Source organism: Aethalodelphis obliquidens, unplaced genomic scaffold (assembly GCF_003676395.1).
Source record: "Aethalodelphis obliquidens isolate GAN/ISIS:26980383/991018 unplaced genomic scaffold, ASM367639v1 scaffold52, whole genome shotgun sequence".
NCBI lineage: Eukaryota > Metazoa > Chordata > Mammalia > Artiodactyla > Delphinidae > Aethalodelphis > Aethalodelphis obliquidens.
The window spans coordinates 2,830,368-2,849,844 of NW_020837996.1; the positions used below are offsets into that span (position 1 = coordinate 2,830,368).

The 19,477-nt window shown below is 48.0% G+C and overlaps 1 protein-coding gene and 1 long non-coding RNA gene across 6 annotated transcripts in view; one reads left to right on the forward strand and one right to left on the reverse strand.

The window, feature by feature from the left end:
• DUSP1 (dual specificity phosphatase 1) lies at positions 1-3,124 on the forward strand. The gene is made up of 4 exons (XM_027084287.1): positions 1-631; positions 907-1,052; positions 1,420-1,639; positions 2,064-3,124. Exons 1-4 carry the CDS (start codon positions 265-267, stop codon positions 2,432-2,434), a joined length of 1,104 nt encoding a protein of 367 aa, XP_026940088.1. The 5' UTR covers positions 1-264; the 3' UTR covers positions 2,435-3,124.
• The window catches only part of LOC113608222 (uncharacterized), a 27,426-nt gene continuing 11,064 nt past the window's right edge, over positions 3,116-19,477 (reverse strand). For 2 of the 5 annotated variants that reach the window (XR_003428263.1, XR_003428262.1), the window contains 2 exons: positions 18,958-19,077; positions 3,116-7,158 (listed from right to left, as the gene is read on the reverse strand). This is a non-coding gene — a long non-coding RNA (uncharacterized LOC113608222). The remainder of the gene's footprint in view (positions 7,159-18,957; positions 19,078-19,477) is intronic. The other 3 variants (XR_003428264.1, XR_003428265.1, XR_003428266.1) reach the window with 3 other exon arrangements.

The following is a 19,477-nucleotide window of genomic DNA, read 5'->3' on the forward strand; positions in this document are numbered from 1 at the left end:
GCGCTCACCCGGGTCAGGCTCGCTGTGAAGGACGTCGGGGCTGTAGGGACTAGGCGGGCCGGAGGAGCAGTCGGGAGAGCAGCAAGGAAACCGAGGCGGTCTAGAGTCCCGCACGACGACCCCTCGCTCAGTCCAAAGGCAGTTTGGGGTTTGGCGCAAAGAAAACCGGGGTCGGGCTTTTCCTCGAAAGCCATCGCTCTACTTTTGGCTTCCCAGGACAAAGAGCACAGGAGGACTTGCACGCTGGGGGCGCTGGGGCCGGCCATGGTCATGGAAGTGGGCTCCCTGGACGCCGGAGGCCTGCGGACGCTGCTGCGGGAGCGCGCGGCGCAGTGCTTGCTGTTGGACTGTCGTTCCTTCTTCGCTTTCAACGCCGGCCACATCGTCGGCTCGGTCAACGTGCGCTTCAGCACCATTGTGCGGCGCCGGGCCAAGGGCGCCATGGGCCTGGAGCACATCGTGCCCAACGCCGAGCTGCGCGGCCGCCTGCTGGCCGGCGCCTACCAAGCCGTGGTGCTGCTGGACGAGCGCAGCGCCGCCCTGGACTGCGCCAAGCGCGACGGCACCCTGGCTCTGGCCGCCGGAGCGCTCTGCCGCGAGGCGCGCGGTGCGCAAATCTTCTTGCTCAAAGGTACGCCGTCGGGGGTGCTCAGGGGCGGGCCGCACGCCCCCTGCCGCCTTGCCCGGGGACCCCTGGCCCTCAGCTCCTGGGGGGCTGCCCCACCTGGAGCGCTTGGACGCCTGAGTCGCATTGTGGGAACTTGTTGACTTTGTTTGGCACTAGGAACAAAAGACTCGCCTGGGCCTCTCTGGGATAAACTTACAGCCCTATTGGATGGGGGAGTTGTATGAAGGTGCCCTGTCTCGGCGGTACTAACAGAAAAAAATGTCTCTTTTTATTCCCAGGAGGATATGAAGCTTTTTCTGCTTCCTGCCCGGAGCTGTGCAGCAAACAGTCGACCCCCATGGGGCTCAGCCTTCCCCTGAGTACTAGCGTCCCCGACAGCGCCGAATCCGGGTGCAGTTCCTGCAGCACCCCACTCTATGACCAGGTTAGTAGGGAGGAGCCGTGCCCGAGGGGAGAAGGAACAGCTGGCAAAGGTGGAAGAGCAGTGCTAGTGAGAATATAGAAGGCGACAAGCAGCTCTATTTATAACAGGGGACACGGGGATATTATTTATCCCATCGTTAAGTGGTATGATGGAGCTGGGTCTCTAATTGTTGGCACTACAGAAATGAACTTGTTGGCCCTGCCTAGGCAAATGGGTTTAGTCCCCTATTTATTTTTACTCTAACAGCGTGCTACAAAGTTCACCCAGTGTTGAAACTGACTTTTCCAGCAGGGAGTTTTTGTGGGTGTGGGCACCAGCAGTGACATTGAATAAAGCTTGACAAGTGTTGGATATTTCTGGATTTCAGGGTGGCCCAGTGGAGATCCTGCCTTTTTTGTACCTGGGCAGTGCCTATCATGCTTCTCGCAAGGATATGCTGGATGCCTTGGGCATCACTGCCTTGATCAACGTCTCAGCCAACTGTCCCAACCATTTTGAGGGTCACTACCAGTACAAGAGCATCCCTGTGGAGGACAGCCACAAGGCGGACATCAGCTCCTGGTTCAACGAGGCAATTGACTTCATAGGTAAATGGAACAGATGCCTGGGACTTCTGCCTCACTCCTTCCGTTTTAGTCACTGAGCTTAAACTCTATGGCAAGAACCCGAGTGACATACTTTTAAGCTTTCCTCTAGACGTTAGTGTCAGTCTGGTGTGGGTAGCATCTCTGAGAAATATAGATTCGATGTCCCATCTTATAGATTAGCAAACTGAATCTCAGGATGTTGATTTGTGCAATAGCAATCTGCTTAGTGGTGATGCCTGGTCTGGGTTTAAATGCCCTGCTGTTCTTTTCCACACTGCCTCCACAAACAGTGTCCGTGTGATGGCATGAGGCGATATTGACCATCTCTGGACAGGACACACATGACATTCCTTAGACACCCTATTCCTGGGGTTGGGGTTGTTCTCCTGGGCTCTCAAGTAACCGACTGCACTTTGTTTTCCAGATTCCATCAAGAACGCTGGTGGAAGGGTGTTTGTCCACTGCCAGGCGGGCATTTCCCGATCAGCCACCATCTGCCTCGCTTACCTCATGAGGACTAACCGAGTCAAGCTGGATGAGGCCTTTGAGTTTGTGAAGCAGAGGAGGAGCATCATCTCCCCCAACTTCAGCTTCATGGGCCAGCTGCTGCAGTTTGAGTCCCAGGTCCTGGCCCCGCACTGCTCGGCAGAGGCGGGGAGTCCCGCCATGGCTGTGCTCGACTGCGGCACTTCCACCACCACCGTCTTCAACTTCCCGGTCTCCATCCCCGTCCACCCCACGAACAGTGCATTGAGCTACCTTCAGAGCCCCATTACAACTTCTCCCAGCTGCTGAAAGGCCACAGGAGGTGATCCTCCCAACCCAGCAGGACTCCAGGCTCCTTTCTGAAAGGGGAAATGCAGTAACTCCAGGGAAGGGAGCTTGTGAGGGCTGGTCCTTATTTATTTAATTTTACCCGAGTTCCACTGGGTTCCTGAGTGGTCGTAGTGATGACTTAGCACCAAGACGTCTGCTGAACTCAGCAGGTTTCGGGACCAACATACAGTGGGTACATAAAGTCCCTATGACAAAATGGGGCAGAAGAGAGAGGACTCAGCGTGTGAGTCGATTTCTTTTTGCTTGTCCCTGTTTTCTGAAGACACTTTCATGCTTGACATACCTACCAGTATTACCATTCCCGACGACACATATACATATGAGAATATACCTTATTTTATTTATTTTTGTGTAGGTGGTCCACCTTCACAAATGTCAGTGTCTACTCCTAGAAGAACCAAATACCTCAATTTTCTGTTGTGAGTACTGTAATATCCTGTAAATACAGCCCAAGCAGGTTTGTTTTCAGCACTGATGGAAAGCACCAGTGTTGGTTTTGTTTTGTTTTGTTTTTAAGTTGCCAACAGTTGTATGTTTGCTGATTATTTATGACCTGAAATAATATATTTCTTCTTCTAAGAAGACATTTTGTTACGTAAGGATGACTTTTTTATACAACAGAATAAATTATGGCCTTTCTATTGAAAACTTGATGCTTTATTTCTTGGGCAGCCCCACTGATCCCTCTCCCACCACTGAAATAGGGGAGAACAGGGTCTTCCAGAATGTGTGTTGGCATCTGATCCCATACTCTTCGGTGGCCCCTCAGTCCCACAAGATGGTGGGTTGCAAGGACGGTAAAGAAGTGTGATCAATCATAAAAAAACAAACAAAAAAACATAGGTGCTGGAGCTGAGCTCTTGGTATTGGATTCAAGTGTCCACCTATGTATCTTCCCATCATGTCTCCCTCAAGTGTCCCCAGAGCCAAAACTAGGAAGTAGCCATTGACTTGGTTGCTTTTTCCATTTAACAACTTCCCCAGGATACCATAAAAAGCCTCCCTCCCCTCTCTGATCTCTGCTGAAGGGATGAGGATGATAGTTTTTCAACACATTTGCTATAAATGTGTTTCTACTATGTGCAAGGCAGGGTGTGCTGACTGACCCTAGAACAACTCAGCAAGATCTGCAAATGGAGATGGTGAGACCCAGCATAGCTAAGTGGCACAAGTCGGGGAATTGGGCCCTACATCTGTTTCGTTTCCTAATTCTATGAGCTTTGTGCTTTATCACTTGCTTCTCATGTGTGCTTTTTTTTTTTTGCCTTTGAAAAGACCTTTATTTTTTGTGAAAAGAATACCAAGCACTATAAGCAAATACAGTGTAGACCAGTCACCAGAAATCCCCGCCCCCAACCTGACCATTATTGTTTCGGAGCACATCCCCTAGGCACCTCTGCACACGTACCCATCATTTTTGGTGGCCGCCTCCTTCCGGTCACTTGCTGCCCTGCTTTCATAATTTTGTTGAAGAAGATAGACAATTAAATCTGACTTGCTCTAGGGCAATAGTCTTGATCTTCACTCTGTCTTGCCAAACAGGCCAATGCAGAGAAGGTGTAATTAACTACCAACCCATAATCCAGTCTTTAATGTTGAACTAAATAACAGTGACGCTCCTGGGTTGCTGGCCCCTTAGCCCCTGCACTCCTTTACTTGTTTCTGGACAAAGTGCTGTAGGAAGCAGAAAAGCGAAAATCTTACTTTACTTTTCTAGGGGTGCTCTGAGTAGTGGTCCTGGTCCAGCCCCATCATTCAAGGCCTTGACCTTTCTGCACTGGTGCACCACCTGACTCCCAGGGCCTGAAAGATCCCTGTGTTCCATGTTCTAAGAACTTACCCCGGGCTGGCAAATTCATTTCCTCGGCCAGGCTTCCAGTGACAAGTGTGTTCACGCCTTTCAAAACAAACCATACCCATTGTTTTTATCAAACCCTAGAAATCTACTCTTGCAAATATCTCCCTTCGTGGAAATGTACCAGCGACTTGGGGTCCGTGGCAGATGCCACGGCTGACATCCCCGTGGGCTCGGGCCATCACTTTCTGCTTGGCAGGCACTGGCTGAACCAACATTAATCTCCACTGTGATCCACACAGTGGAAAAATACAGTGGCTGCCTAAGGGAGCCGCCAGTGAAAACAATTCACTGACTTCTCCCAGCACAAGCTACTTAACCTCCTGCCAGCCCTGGAGAGCCAGGGTGATAACCCCTCCTCCCCATGCATCCGATTCCTGGTCTCAGGCCCTCCAGAAGATGTCAGTTTTGGCCTGAGACTGCTTTTCTTAGGAAGGAAAAAAAGTGCCTAAGATGAGAAGAAAGATGCTTAAGCTATTAAAATGTTGTTTCTCAGCTGGGAGATTGACATAGGGACAACTCGATCATTTAATACTGAGAATGTAATAACAGCTGTCAATTTTAGAGTTAGCGCCCTGTGCCAGCCACTGTGCTAAGTGCTTTCCAGATGCTCCAATTTAACTTTTAAAGCAACATCCATTTTACAGAGGAGGAAACTGAGGCTCAGAGAGGTGAAGCGACAACCCTCTAATTGTAGCTCAAGGTCATACAGCAAGTAAACGGCACTGCAAAGTTGGGAACAAGGGTCTGTAAGAAGACTGGGGAAGAAAGCCCTAGTTCAGTCCAAAAGACAGCTCGTGGGAGTGAGGAAAAGATGAGCTTTGTAGCTAACCAGACGTCAGCATGGTTTTACCCCATAATATCAAAGTGGAAAAGCCATTTATCCCTTTGGGCCTCGGTTTCCTCATCTGTAAAATGAAGATAATAAAACCTACTTCACTTGAGGAGGAAAGGTGCTCATGAATGTAGAAGTGCCTGGCATGTTGTGGGCACTGGAGAAACATTCAGGTCTCTTTCCCCTCTCCTAATGACCTCTAGCGGTTCTTGGGTCTCAGTTTTCCCACCCATAAAATGACCACCTTGCAGTGGATCTAATGGGTAAGCTTCCTCCCAGCCCTCTAATTCTAGTACGTAGAATACGCATCAATGCATACTTTATGCTTTTTGGTGGTTTCCAGACACCCATTATTCCATTAGGAGACTACCAACCCCAAGTGCTTCCACTGCATCCTGTCTTTTCCTTGGAATTTTGCAAATCGCAGCTAATTGGCCTTGAACTTGCAGCCTCCGGCCTCCATTTCCCTCCCTCCCTCCCTCCCCTGGCCCCTGGTGGATGACGTCATTGCGTGTACCCCTTTAAGATTATATAAATCTGTGATCCTACAGTAGCCTCCATCCCCATGGAAACGCGGAGGAGTTTCCCTTTTGTGAGGAAAGCTGTCATGTCACTTCCTGCTGCTGACAAATCAGTTTAGGAGATTAACATAAAGGGGGGTGCGGGGTGCGGGAGGCGGCCTCTGAGAACTGCAGGCTCGGTGGTTTCTGGTTGCCATACACAGAGGCAAACAAAGCCGAGGTCGCGCGGGCCGAGCTCAGGTTTCCCACACCTCAACGGGTGACCCAGGTCACCCGGGGCTATTTTTCTCCGCAGGCTGCATTCTGGGGAGCAGGTGGGAGGGCTGACCACTTATGGGGACTTTCCTGGGGCCCTGCAGGGCAAACCTGTTGGAGAACAGCCTCTGGGTCCAGCCAAGCCTCTGCTCCCCTTTATCGGCTCAGGAGGTGTCCTCATCCTTCGGCGAACAAAGGGTATGCCGGTTGCTAGGGCCACAGTGCACCCAACTGTGCTCTGCTAAGGGAAATACGGTAGAACCACCTTTTTCTTGACTGTGGCTTTTTAGGCTAAGCAGCAGTCCATTCATTCGTTCGTTCATTCATTCAACAAATATTTATTGACTCTCTATAGGCCCAGGGATGCTTTGGTGTTAGACAAAGTTCCTATTCTTTTTTTTTTTTTTTACGTTTTTTTCAAAGTTTCTATTCTCAAGTAGCTAACAATGGTGCTGTTGGCGTGTGTAAATAAATAATTAAGAAAGAAGATAAGAATGAAGGCTCTGAAGGTGAGATATTAAAGGGGGGGTCCTTTAGATTTTGGTGATCAGGGAGGCCTCTCTGATGGGGTGACTGGAGAAGCTAAGACCTGAGTGATAACAGCCCAGTTGCCTATTTGAGAGGTAAGCTGGGAAGAGGGTTCCAGGCCAGGAGGGCACTAAAGACTTGACGTTTGAGAGGGATCTTTGTGGACTGGTAGAGCACTTGACTTGGAGCCAGCTAGACCTGAGTTCAAGATCTGCTTCTACCACTTGTTAGCTCTGTGACTTACTGTGGGTAAGTTACCAAATTCTAAGCCTCAGTTTCCCCATCTGTAATATGGGCCAATAACCTCTGACCTTCAAAGGCTTTTTAAGAATTAAATGAAAGGCCTCTGGGCTCATCGGAGAGGCTTGGGAAAGGCTCATTGTCCGCATTATGCCACCTGAGCAGCAGCGTGCCTCCCCAGAGTGTCCTGGTGAAAGGAAACAGGGAGAAGTGAGTTGTCTTGCCCCATCTCTGGGCCCCAGGACTTATCCCAAGGGTTAGGGAGCAGCAGGTACTTACATATGTCTTCTTTATAAAGGAGTGAGTGACTATCCCCTAGAAAGTCCTCAGTAGATGTTCGAATAATACCACCAAAATTCTGGGACTTTGTTCCAAATGCCTCAACAAGTAATAACTGTATGCCCTTGGGTAGATTACTTCTCCACTCAAAGCCTCAGTTTTCATATCTCTAAAAAGGGAGTGATGAAAGTATTTGCTTTACATGGTAGTCGTTAATATTAAATGAAATAACGTACACAAAATATTTTGCACAGTACTCAACACACAATAAACAATAAGTGTTAACCATTTTACCCATAATTATTATCATCACCACTACCACCATCATCATCATAAAGGAAAGATTTTAGAAAGGAAACAAATTTTAATCTTTACCCCAGACCTCTCCCCTAACTGCGGACTTGTATATCCAATAACCTCCTTGACATATCCGTGTCTTTATCAAATAGACTTCCAAATTTGGCAATTCCAAAAATAAACCTTTGATTTACCCCCAAACCAGCTCCATCTGTGCTCTTCCCATCTTGGTTAATGGCAACCTCATTCTTCCCTCAGCTCAGGTCAAAAACTATGGAGCCATCCTTGACTCCTCTCATTTTCTCATAACCTGTATTTGATTCATCAGCAAATTGAGACAGGTCCATTTTCAAAACATAACCATTTTCAAAATAGACCCACTTCTCATCACTTCCAAAACCTCCTCTCTGGTCCAGCCACCATCAGAAGTTGCCTATGTTACCGCAGTAGCCTCAGGGCTGTTCTTGTTTCTGCACTGTCCCTCTCAGTCTATTGGCCACCAAAAGCCAAAGCTACCCTTTTAGTGTTGCCTATAGTACACACCTTTGATGACAAATTCAGCTTTTGCTCCCCTACAAATATTTTAATTTACTTTCATTATTGAAAAGTGTTTTCACTGGGCAAAGAATTCCAGTTTCAAACTTATTTCTTCAATCATTTTGAAGACATTGTCTTCTCAATTTTGTAGTGTCTTTTGAGAAGTCAGCTTACTTAGTGTTGTCCATCTGAGGGTAATCTGTCTTTTTTCCCTGGTTGCTTTGGATTTTCTCTTTCTCTCTCTCTCTCTTTTTTAAAAATTAATTTATTTAAAAAAAATTTTAAAACATCTTTATTGGAGAATAATTGCTTTACAATCTTTTTTTTAAGCAGTTTTATTATAATGTCTCTGTGGTTTTCTTCCTATTTACCTTGCTTAAGATTTGTGCTTTTTTCAAATCTGTGGCTCGATGTCTTTCATTAGTCTTGGAAAATTCTGTTATTATTTCTCCATTTTGATACTTTCACGTATAAAACATAGCTATTTTAATGTCTGTGACCAATAACTATATAGATTCTCTTGTGTTTATATCTGTTGCCTATGGTTTCTTTTGATATTTGTAAAATCGTGTTTTATTCCCTCATATGCCTGGTTATTTTGATTGAGTGACAGGCACTGTGTATGAAAAACTTTAGAGATTATTTAAGGCAGTTTTACCCTCTTCTCAAGAGGGTTTACTTTGTTCTAGGTGGCTTGGAGGTCTAGGAATCCCAGATCACCTTAACCCAAACAGAGACAGAGATGGCTTGAGAGGACTTGAAGCTGGGCTTTAGACCCTGTGATGACTGCTACAGTCTTCTTCTAAAGATGTATTCTTTAGTAGTTGCAACTAAAAGTTTGGGGGTTTTCCAAGCCCCCCAGCCTGTATTACTTTTTGGGGTAATATACGAGAAAGCCTAGGCGTATACCAGATTCCTTCCTGGTGTGCCCTGAACTCTAATATTTGTCCCATTATACTCATGAGTCAGTTAAAACCTCTGCTCAAGTTGTTAGCCGTTCAGCTTCTCATTTCAGAATTGGCAGATAGCCCTTCGGGGAAAAGAGGCACCCAATGCTATGCTCATCCCTCTGGGTTTTCCTCTTCCAGCTCTTGATCCCCCAGTTCCTCGCTGCCCTTTTACCGCTTGAATGTCTTCAAACTGAAATGTTTAAAAGTATTTTGTCCAACTTTTCTAGTCCTCAGCAGTAGAGTGGTTCTGGATGATGTGGTCTGCCATGACTGGAAGGGAGTTATTTAGACTTTTAAAAACCCAGAGTGAAACTTCTAACACATGAGGTTGCTTTTTCTCCTCTACCCCTACCCTCCATGGCACCCACCTCACTCATAATAAAAGGCCAAGTCTTTACAAAGGCTACAAAACCTGACATCACTTGTCTGGCTGATACATCTCTGACCACATCTTCTGCCACTCTTCCCCTTCACTCATCTCTTCCTAGCATAGGCAGAGTTCACTTTTGCTTCAGGGACCCGTTCTCTTCCCTCCGCCCAGACCAATCTCCCTTTAGATCCCTGCGTCTGGCTTCCTCATTTCCTTCAGCTCTCAGTTCAAAAGTCATCTCTTCAATGGGCCACTTCCTGACCACCACCCCACTTAAACTAGAACCACCCTGCCCCAACCCCGGGCACCCCATATCCCTTTCTCTGCTTCACTTCTCAACAGAGCACTTATCACCGCCTAACACTTACTTATTTGCGTGTGGTCTATTTCCCCACTAGAACGGAAGGCCTTGAGGGCAAGGACCTTGTCTGTCTTGTTCACTGTGGGATCTCCTGCCCTTAGAACAGTGCCTGGCATGTAGTGAGCACTCAGTAAATGTGATGCATAAATGAGAGAACTCTGAAGGCTCTGGACAATTCCTCTCCTTTCTGGGTGGGTCCTGGGCTCCAGCTAGGGGGAAGTGATTCTTTTCTGCTCAGCCAACCTCTTTCCCTTCCACATGAGGCAATTTCCCTTGGAGAATTTCCAGTAACACACAGTGGTGTGCAAATGAAATAAAACATATAAAAGCACTTTGTAATCAGGAAATAACATGATGGTCCTGGCTATCCAAAACCTGCTTATCCTGGGGCTCCGTTCTTGGGATCAGGGCTGTGACTCTGGAAGGACAACAGTGGGAAAAGCTCCTCGGGGGCTCCATTCTGAGCCCCATCCTCCCACATTTTCCCCCGCCTTTCCTCCCTCCCATCCAAAGAGAATTCCCCATGGCGTGTGCCTCTAATTAGGAGAATGGGGCAGTGGGTGATTCATGGGGAAGTCTGTAGGGCTGCTTGGGGCTTATGACTCACAGCTTCTCATCTAGCAGGAGGGTTAGATCTCTATACTGAATCTCCTGGAAATGTCCTTTGTCAAGGGCTCCAGTGACCACTGGGGATTCTCCCCCACAGAGCTCTCAACAGCACCTTCCTGGCACTTGTCACTCTGTTTAGTTGTCTGTCTGTTGCTCAATATGTACATACGGAAGGAACAAAGAAAGGGAGGCCAGCAGTGAGAGCGGGAGGGAGGGGAGGAGGGGAAGAGGACATCCGACTCCCTGACCAGACTGTGAGCCACTAAGGGCAGGATCGTGCCCTGTTCTGTGTCCCAACGTAAGGCTTGGCTTCTAGTTGGGGAAGTAATGGTTGAGTGAAAGAAGGAATATTTGGGACTCCTGAGGGGCCTCATTCTAGGATATTGCCAGCCTGATAGAGCCTCATGGCAGTGGCAGGTGGGGGGCTGGGGCTTGGTATTTATTGTGGATGACACTGTAGAGGCTAAGGCAGATGGTACTGGTTGACATAAAAGCAGTCCAGTCATAAAAGCAGCCCCTTCTGAGCTCTAGCTGGTGCCAGGCCCTGCACTGGACACTGGACGCACAGGAACGGGCAAGATACGATCCCTGACCTTGGGCTCTCCCAGCAAATGGTGGAGACTGATGTCTTGACCCAGGATTTTAGTGCAGTGGTCTGGGAGCTGGTGGCAAGGTGTGGACTGGACAAGGGAGTGGGGAGATGCAGGGAGGAGTGGATAGAGGGGAGGAAAAAGAAGAAAAGGCTTTCTGCAGGGGGTCACTCTTGAGCCCTGGAATTCTGGGGACATGGCACAGAAAGGACTCCTGTCCTCAGGGGGTTGAAGAATGGTCTGAAGCCAATTTATTGTTGTTTACTAGATTTTATGGAAAGAAGAAGGACCCTAGGACTTGTCCCAGGCCCAAACTACTTGCCCTAGAAGTGAATTCTCAAGAGTCTTCACGACTGTCCTGCTCTTACGCAAAATGGACCAGAGCCCCGCGCCCCCTGTGGTGGGCATCTAAAAGAGTGGGCTCTGTGGGGCACTGAGTGAGGCCAAGGACATGACCCTCAAGGAAGAAAGACTGAAAAGCACTAGCTTGGACCCTGACTTCCTCTCCATATTCTCATTGGATGAATTCTTTAGGCTGCTCTCATCATGGACCCGAAAACTGCAGAGAGTACAGTGTCCGAAGAAGATGAGATGACACGATTATGACTACCTTGTCCCTACGGCCCAGAGTCAGCCATTCAGGCTCCCACTCACATTGACTTTGGACGTGACAGGGCACAGCATTCAACCCTGGTTATTCTACTATGAGCTGCTTCTCTGGTTTGAAGGGCCCTGCAGCCCTTGAAGAGGCAAGACCTGAGTTTCACTCGGGCCATTGCTCATCCTACTATAAGTTCTATGAGAGACTGGGGACAACTTTATTTCTGACATCTCTGGCCACAGCTAGTGCCCAATAGAGCCATGATAGCTCAGGGTCAGAGAAGAAAGATAAAGGAAGTCTTCTTTATTGAGCTCCTACTATGACTATTGCTTTCCGTATGTGGTTTATTTAATGCTCTCATCTGGCCTCTTCATCAGGGCTTATTATTATTGCCATGTCACAAGGAGTAGTAACTGAGGCCTGGAAAAGTAGAGGATTTGCTTAGAGCCACAAGTTGGGCTGAACTCAGTGTCCAAGGCCCAAGTCCGGCAAGGTCTTTCCACTGCACCAAGCAAGATAAGGGTGAGCCCTGCCCTCATTCTGGGGCCCGCCATCGCTCTTTAAGTTTGGAGAAGGCGGAAAGTACTGATGATGACTACTAGATGAGGCTCCCCATGCCCCCAGGGCTCCTGGGAAGGGGCTTTATGTATCCTTGTATCCTCAGCGCTTTCAGTAAATACACAGACCATGATTAAACTGTCTAGGACATGGACAGCTGGTTGCCACTAGTATTTGGTTTTCCTTTCTTCTTTAGTAATAGATTTTTAGTTAGGTATGTGTCTTACAGTTCCCTCCCTCGCAGCCAGGTGTGGCCATTTGGATAAGTCAGGCCTAAGGTGTGTGCAACTTCCAGAGAGTGTCATTAAAGAGAAGGGGATTTCTTTTCTTCCCCCTTTCCTTCTTCTTGTTGTCTGGAATACTGGTGTGATGGCTGGAGCTGAGGCAGCTATTTAAAACCATGAAGCAATACTAGGAATGATGGCAGAGCAGCAAGATAGAAGGAGTCTTGGTCCCTGAGGACCGTTGGGAGATAATTCTCTGTGGCATTTTTACAACTTTTGTGACATCTTTTAAATGAAATTATTTCTTTTCAAGAGTTGTTTTAAGGCAAATAGCCTGGGGAAACTAAAATCGCGTCTTCTGGAACAGAGAACAGATTTGTTTCCTGAGCAGGATAATAGAGATAATGTTATTTTCCAGGGCAAATGTTGGCTAGATTTGCTAGCAGCCTCTTAGAAGATTAGGATTTTCCTAAACCCAGTGTGCCTTAGCTCTGACACAAACCCACTGGGTGCACAGCATCCACCTGGGCCTACTGCACTGGCCCCATGGAACTTGAGGCGCAAGGGAAACCAGTGCAAATATGAACCTCATGCTGCCCGCTGTGCTGTAATAAAGTCCCTTGTCCTGTGTCTTCTGCAAGCATCTATGAAACTGTGGTCAGCTTACTTGTGAGTTTGCAAGTAGGAAGGAATTCTCAGGCCTTCATGCTTCTGACAAGGATTTCATGGAGCACAGCAATAAGCCCTGGTGGGATTTTTTCCCCCCTTTTTTCTAACTTTATTGAGATACATTTTACCTCAATAAACACCTATTTTAACCTTATGATGTAATGATTTTTGACAAATCTATATCGTTTCATGTGTATATTCAAATTTTAACAAATGTATGCAGAATGTATTATACCTACCAACACAGCCAAACTATAGAGCATATCCATCGTCAAAAATTCCCTCATGCTTCTTCCCGATCAATCCCTACCTAGGGACATGCTTTCTGTCACCATAGATTAAAATTGTGATTTCTGGATTTCCTATAAATGGAGTCATGTTGTATTCTTTCTGTTGTGTCTGCATTTTTTCATTCAGCATAATTTTTTTTAGATTAGTCCATGTTGTTGTCTGTATCAGTAATTAAATTTTTCTTAAATAGATTTTATTTTTTAAAGCCGTTTTAAATTCACAGAAAAACTGAGTGGAAAGCACAGAGAGTTCCCATATACCTCCTTCCCCATACGGGCCCAACCGCCCCCACTATCAACGTACAGCCCCATACTGGGACATTTGTAACAGTGATGATACAGCATTATCACCCAAAGTCCACAGCTCACATTAGGGATCACCCTCGGTTTTGTACATTCTACGGGTCTGGATAAATGTATAATGACATATATCCACCATTATAGTATCTTACAGAGTAGTATCACTCCTTTAAAAATCCTGTGTTCTACCTATTCATCCCTCCCCCTACCCCCAACCCTTGTAAACCACTGATCTTTTTACTGTCTCCATAGTTTAGAATGTCATTTTTTAAAAAAATAAATTTATTTATTTATTTTTGGCTGCGTTGGGTCTTCGTTGCTGCACGCGGGCTTTCTCTAGCTGCCAGAGTGGGGGCTACTCTTTGTTGCGGTGCACGGGCCTCTCATTGCAGTGGCTTCTCTTGCTGTGGAGCACCAGCTCTAGAGCGCAGGCTCCAGAGCATAGGCTCAGTAGCTGTGGCGCACGGGCTTAGCTGCTCCGCGGCATGTGGGATCTTCCTGCACCAGGACTCGAACCCGTATCCCCTGCATTGGCAGGCAGACACTTAACCACTGCACCATCAGGGAAGTCCCTAGAATGTCATTTTTGATTATACAGTATGTAGCTTTTTCAGACTGGCTTCTTTCACTTACTAATAAGCATTTAAATTTCCTCCATGTCTAGATGGTTTAAATCCATTGTCTGATGTACCACCATTTATTTATCCTTTCATCTACTCAGGGACATCTCGGTTGCTTCCAACGTTTGGCAATTATGAATAAATTCATAAACTACAAATATAATGCATTTGTAAATGAATGATAAATATTATTCATAAATAATATTATACATAATTATGAATAAGGCTGATCTACGTTTTATGGATATAAGCTTTCAGCTTCTTTAGGTGAATAGCAAAGAGAATGATTGTTGGATTTTATTGTAAGAGCATGTTTAGTTTTGTAAGAGACCGACAAATTGTCTTCCAAAGTGGCTGTACCATTGCCTTCCCACCAGAAATGAATGAGAGTTCCTGTTGCTTCATATCCTTGCCAGCATTTGGTATTGTTAGTGTTTTGGTTTTTTTAAAAAAAATATTTATTTGTTTATTTATTTATTTTTGGCTGTGTCGGGTCTTAGTTGCGGCACTCAGGATCTTGCTTTGCGGTGCTTGGGCTTTTCTCTAGCTGTGGCGCACGGGCTTAGTTGCCCCGCGGCACGTGAGATCTTAGTTCTCCGACCAGGGATGGAACCCGTGTCCCCTGCGTTGGAAGGCAGATTCTTTACCACTGGACCACCAGGGAAGTCCCGGTATTGTTAGTGTTTTGGATTTTGGCCATTCTAATAGGCATGTAGTGGTATTTTGTGTGTTTTAAAAAAATATTTATTTATTTTGGCTGCACCGGGTCTCAGTGGCAGCATGTAGGATCTTTGCTGCGGCATGCATGAGGGATCCAGCTCCCCAACCAGGGATCAAACCCGGGCCCCATGCATTGGGAGCACAGAGTCTCACCCACTGGACCACCAGGGAAGTCCCTTTGTTTTTGTTTTTAATTGAAGTACAGTTGATGTACAGTATTATATAAGTTACAGGTGTACAATAGAGTGATTCACAATTTTTAAGGTTATTCTCCATTTATAGTTATTTAAAAATATTGACTATTCCCTGTGTTTTACAATATATCCTTGTAGCTTATTTTGGTAACTTAATTTAACTTGCGATTCCCTAATGACATATGATGTTGGGTATCTTTTCATGTGCTTATTTGCCATCTTTTTTAAAAATTTATTTATTAATTAATTAATTTATTTTTGGCTGCATTGGGTCTTCATTGCTGCCCACGGGCTTGTTGTGGTGAGCGGGGGCTACTCTTCATTGCGGTGTGCGGGCTTCTCATCGCGGTGGCTTCTTTTGCTGCGGAGCACAGGCTCTAGGCACGCCGGCTTCAGTAGTTGTGGCGCATGGGTTTAGCTGCTCCGCAGCATGTGGGATCTTCCTGGACCAGGGATCGAACCCATGACCCCTGCGTTGGCAGACAGATTCTTAACCACTGCGCCACCAGGGAAGTCCCCATTTGCCATTTTTATATCTATCTTCTTCTGTTCAGGTCTTTTGCCCATTTAAAAAATCAGGTTGTTTTCTTACTGTTGATATTTGAGTATTTTGGATAACAGTCCTTTATCAGTTGTGTCTTTCAGAAATATTTTCTCCCAGTCTGTGGCTTGTCTCTGGTGGGCTTTTCTGTGTGAAAGAAAACTATATTTCTATATTCCTATGTTGTTTAAGCCACTGTTATGCTGGGCTTTTCTTGCACCTGAACTTAATTCTAACTAATACCTGAAGGCATACTTCTGCTTAGACCCTTCCAGGGGCTTCCTATCATATCCGGAATAAAACCCAACTCTTTCCATGGCCTCCATGGACTCAGGTAGTCTGGTCCCTGGCAGAGCAGTTAAGAGCAAGGCCTCTGGAACCAGGGTTCAGGCTCGAGTGGGAGTGGGATCGGGGGAGCCCAACTGGGACTCGACTTCCTGCCTCAGCGCTCGGGGCTTGTCAAACCCTGGCAGGCAGCTCTCCTTCCTCTGCTTTTCCACAGGACAAGGATGTGGGCTCCACTCCTTGGAGGAGGGCTGCCTCCGCAACACACTCCTCCTGCTTTTTTTTTTTTTTTTTTTTTTTTTGCGGTACGCGGGCCTCTCACTGCTGTGGCCTCTCCCGTTGCGGAGCACAGGCTCCGGACGTGCAGGCTCAGCAGCCATGGCTCACGGGCCCAGCCGCTCCGCGGCATGTGGGATCTTCCCGGACCGGGGCACGAACCCGTGTCCCCTGCATTGGCAGGCGGACTCTCAACCACTGCGCCACCAGGGAAGCCCCTCCTTCTGCTTCTGTTTCCCTCCCAGAAAGCAGGCAAGCAGGCCAGGGTGGGATATGGGCAGCAGCACAGGGAGCCCAGTCGGTGTGTCTGCTCCAGCATGTGGCGATGCCCCAGGTGTACCAGCCTCCAGCCCTGGACCCTCTCCAGGCAGAGCACCTTTGCTTCCTGCTCCCACCTTAGACCAGGGCTGTGAGGCTCAGGCTGGGAGGCTGGGCAGGAATCTGGAGGGGATGCCCACAAGTGTCCCCAGGCGTCCTCTCTCTCTGTTGGCCTTGGACTCTCACTGACTTGATGGGAGGCAGGTAGGGGGGAGATATCAAATCTTGGGAATAGTAGGTAGTTAGAAAATAGCTTGAAAATGCATATTCATCCTTTTTCTTTCTTTCTTTTTTAACCCCGGGTACCAATAGCAAAAAGCAAAAATCTTCTTAGCATTTGCCAGGTGGAGGGGTTGTAGAGAAATCGAAGCAAAGGTATTAAAGATTTGGAAACACTGCCTTAATTAAGAATGTAGAGACAATTGAGTAGTGAAAATAGACGCTTGGTGTGTATGCGTGTGGCTGTTTTGTGTGTGCTGAAGTGTGCATTGAGGTAGGTGGGCAGGGAGGGGGCAGTATGTGTCCCTGCTTGTGTGAGCACCACTGAGGCCCTCGTATGACTGTCCAGGTGTGAACGCAGGCGATGTGCTGTCTTGTCTGGATGGAGGGGAAGGACATGCCATGGGGTAGAGGAAGGAACATCTCTGGGTGGCAGGCCAGGTTGGTCCTGGCCTTTTTTGTGTCCGCTGCCCTTGGTCGGCAGGACCGGTAGAGCTCATGGTCATTTAAGGTGCTGGCTGGATCAGGCAGCTCGCTGGGTGGCAGGCCACCTGGGGCCCAGATGGTGCAGGCCTTCCAGGGGGCTGTGGGAGCTATTTTTAGTGGCCTGGGCTGATTCCCAAATCCTGCTATTTCTGGCACTAGAAGATTGCCCTGAAGGATGTGGAAAATTTTCATGTTGAGAATGTCTGGTTTCTCTTTGGCTATGCAAGGGCACAGTAGGGAGACCAGGACAAAGAGCTTGAGGCCTGCGGGTTTCTGGGATAATTCACCAGCACTGAGAGCATGAAATGGCCATTTTCCTACCCTTTGGAGACGAGTATGGACTTTTAAAAACACCAGCGTCATGATGGCTGACCATCCCTGCCGGTTTGCCTAGGGTGTCCCTGTTTGAGCACTGAAAGTCTGGCATCCAGGACACCCTTCAGACCCAGACAAATTGGGCAGTTGGTGACCTGAACTCCATTTCAGCCCCTTTTAGTTCTAGAAGTGAAATTAATAAGAATAAGAAAACCACCTGCATCATCTTCCAGAATGTTCACCATCACCCTATACGGTAGGTACTGTTATCATCTCCATTTTACACATGAGGAAACTGACGCACAGAGAGGTGAAGCAACTTGCCCATTGCAGAACAGGGAGCTGAGTAAGGGCGCCAGGATCTGAATTCTGCTGTTCTGGGGCCTGAGTCCCCCAATTATGTTGCCTGGAAAAAGGATGGTTTTGGACCCAAGAAAACCAGGGTTCAGTCACTTCCTAGCCAGACACTTAATTTGGGATAAATAATATCTATTTGGTCAAGTTGTCATGAGGGTTAATTGAGAGACTGTCATTACAGGAGGCCTGACACTAGTAGGTGCTCAGGAAGTGATGGCTCTGTTCCCCACTGCTTGTCCCTTTTGGGGTGGCAAGACCTGGTCACGTAAATCCGCTGTCTGAGTGGTCCTCAGGCCACCCCTTGCAGGCTGCACAGCGGGGCACCTGGGTAGAGGTGATGGGAGGCAGGTAGGGGGGAGATATCAAATCTTGGGAATAGTAGGTAGTTAGAAAATAGTTTGAAAATGCATATTTTCAAGGGCCCGGGTTCTGCCCTATTTGCCCGAGGCATCCTGGCTGCCTCTGGCCTCCACTTTGCTCAGCCGTCGAATGGGCAACTGAGCCCACCCAGACGGGGCGGGAAGTTTCAGGGAAGCTGGTGCCTCCGTCCCGGCCTGCATGGGAGCCCCGTCCCCAATCAGGTCAGGAGCCGGATCACGCCATCAGGGCTGTGGGGCCGGGCGACTGGACGCCGCCGGAGGTGCGGACGTGCGTGCGTGCGCACGTGCGCTAGGCCCAGCACGAGAGGAATGCACCAGCGCCGAGACGCTCTGTTCCTTCCGCAGGCGAGTCAGCGCCCAGCAGGAAGGGTCGCCTCGCGTTCCCAGCCGCCCCCTCCGGGCTGGGGAAGTGGCCAAACAATAGGGCCGCCCTTAGTGACCGCGCTGGGGTGTGTGCGTGTGTGTGTGTGTGTGTGTGTGTGTGTGTGTGTGTGTGTGTGTGCGCGCGCACTGGGGTGTGTGTGTGTGTGTATCCTGAAGGGGGAGAGCTGGGAGAACAGGGAGAGGACCCCTTACTGGGTTTCCCCAGGCGTCAGGCCCCTGGCTGCATTATCTCATGTAGTTCCCACAGCACCACACCCCCTCCGCCCCAGGAAGGCACTAGCATCCTCACCGTACAGGAAACAGGCGCAGAGAGGGCCACCCGCGGCAAACGGAGTTTGTGCATGGCTAAGGGAAGGCCCTGATGGCTTCTGCCATCTTCCAGCAGTGGGCTTGGGGTGGAGGCTGGGTCGAGGGGTGGGAGGAGGCCGACAAATCTTGCTGCGTGCCCGGTTCTGCAGTTCACAGAAAGCCTGCATGCACACAGCCTTGACAGGAGAACTGAACTCTCTGCACATACCAGAATAAGTCTGTGAGTTCACCAGCATCCCCATTTTACAGGTAGGGCAACAGAGGCTCAGAGGATGTGCCTTCTCCTACTGCCAGCACACATTTGTTGTACCAAAAAGGATTTGAGCTCCTAAAGAAAGAGAAAGAATCATAATTAATTCTACCTTTCCTATACAGATGGTACCTTAGGGTAACCAAATGGTTGATGAGGGTAAGTTTCTATTTATAGACTTATACCTGCTTTAAAATGTAGGAAAAAATGATAGAATTAGAGAGTCATCACCGGGTAACCCCTAAGGGATGAATTGGGCAGCTACAGCTGCTCGCATCACAAAAAGAGAGTGTGAGCCTCCTGATGGAAGGACATGCGGCACCCAGGAAGTAGTCTTGCCCTAAACTCAAACCGGAATCTGATCAGGTCCCTGGATTTGAACAATTTACAGGAGCTACAGGGGACAGAGCAACATGTTAAGTGGCACCTTGGGGAATGCAGTCAGCCAACTTCAGATGTGAGAGACTCTATAGATATA

Bases quoted from the DNA above. Each gene is read 5' to 3' on its own strand.
- DUSP1 (XM_027084287.1), top strand. From the start codon at position 265: ATGGTCATGGAAGTGGGCTCCCTGGACGCCGGAGGCCTGCGGACGCTG. The intron at 1,053-1,419 runs GTTAGTAGGGAG...TCTGGATTTCAG, and splicing joins GCACCCCACTCTATGACCAG to GGTGGCCCAGTGGAGATCCT. The intron at 1,640-2,063 runs GTAAATGGAACA...TTTGTTTTCCAG, and splicing joins CGAGGCAATTGACTTCATAG to ATTCCATCAAGAACGCTGGT.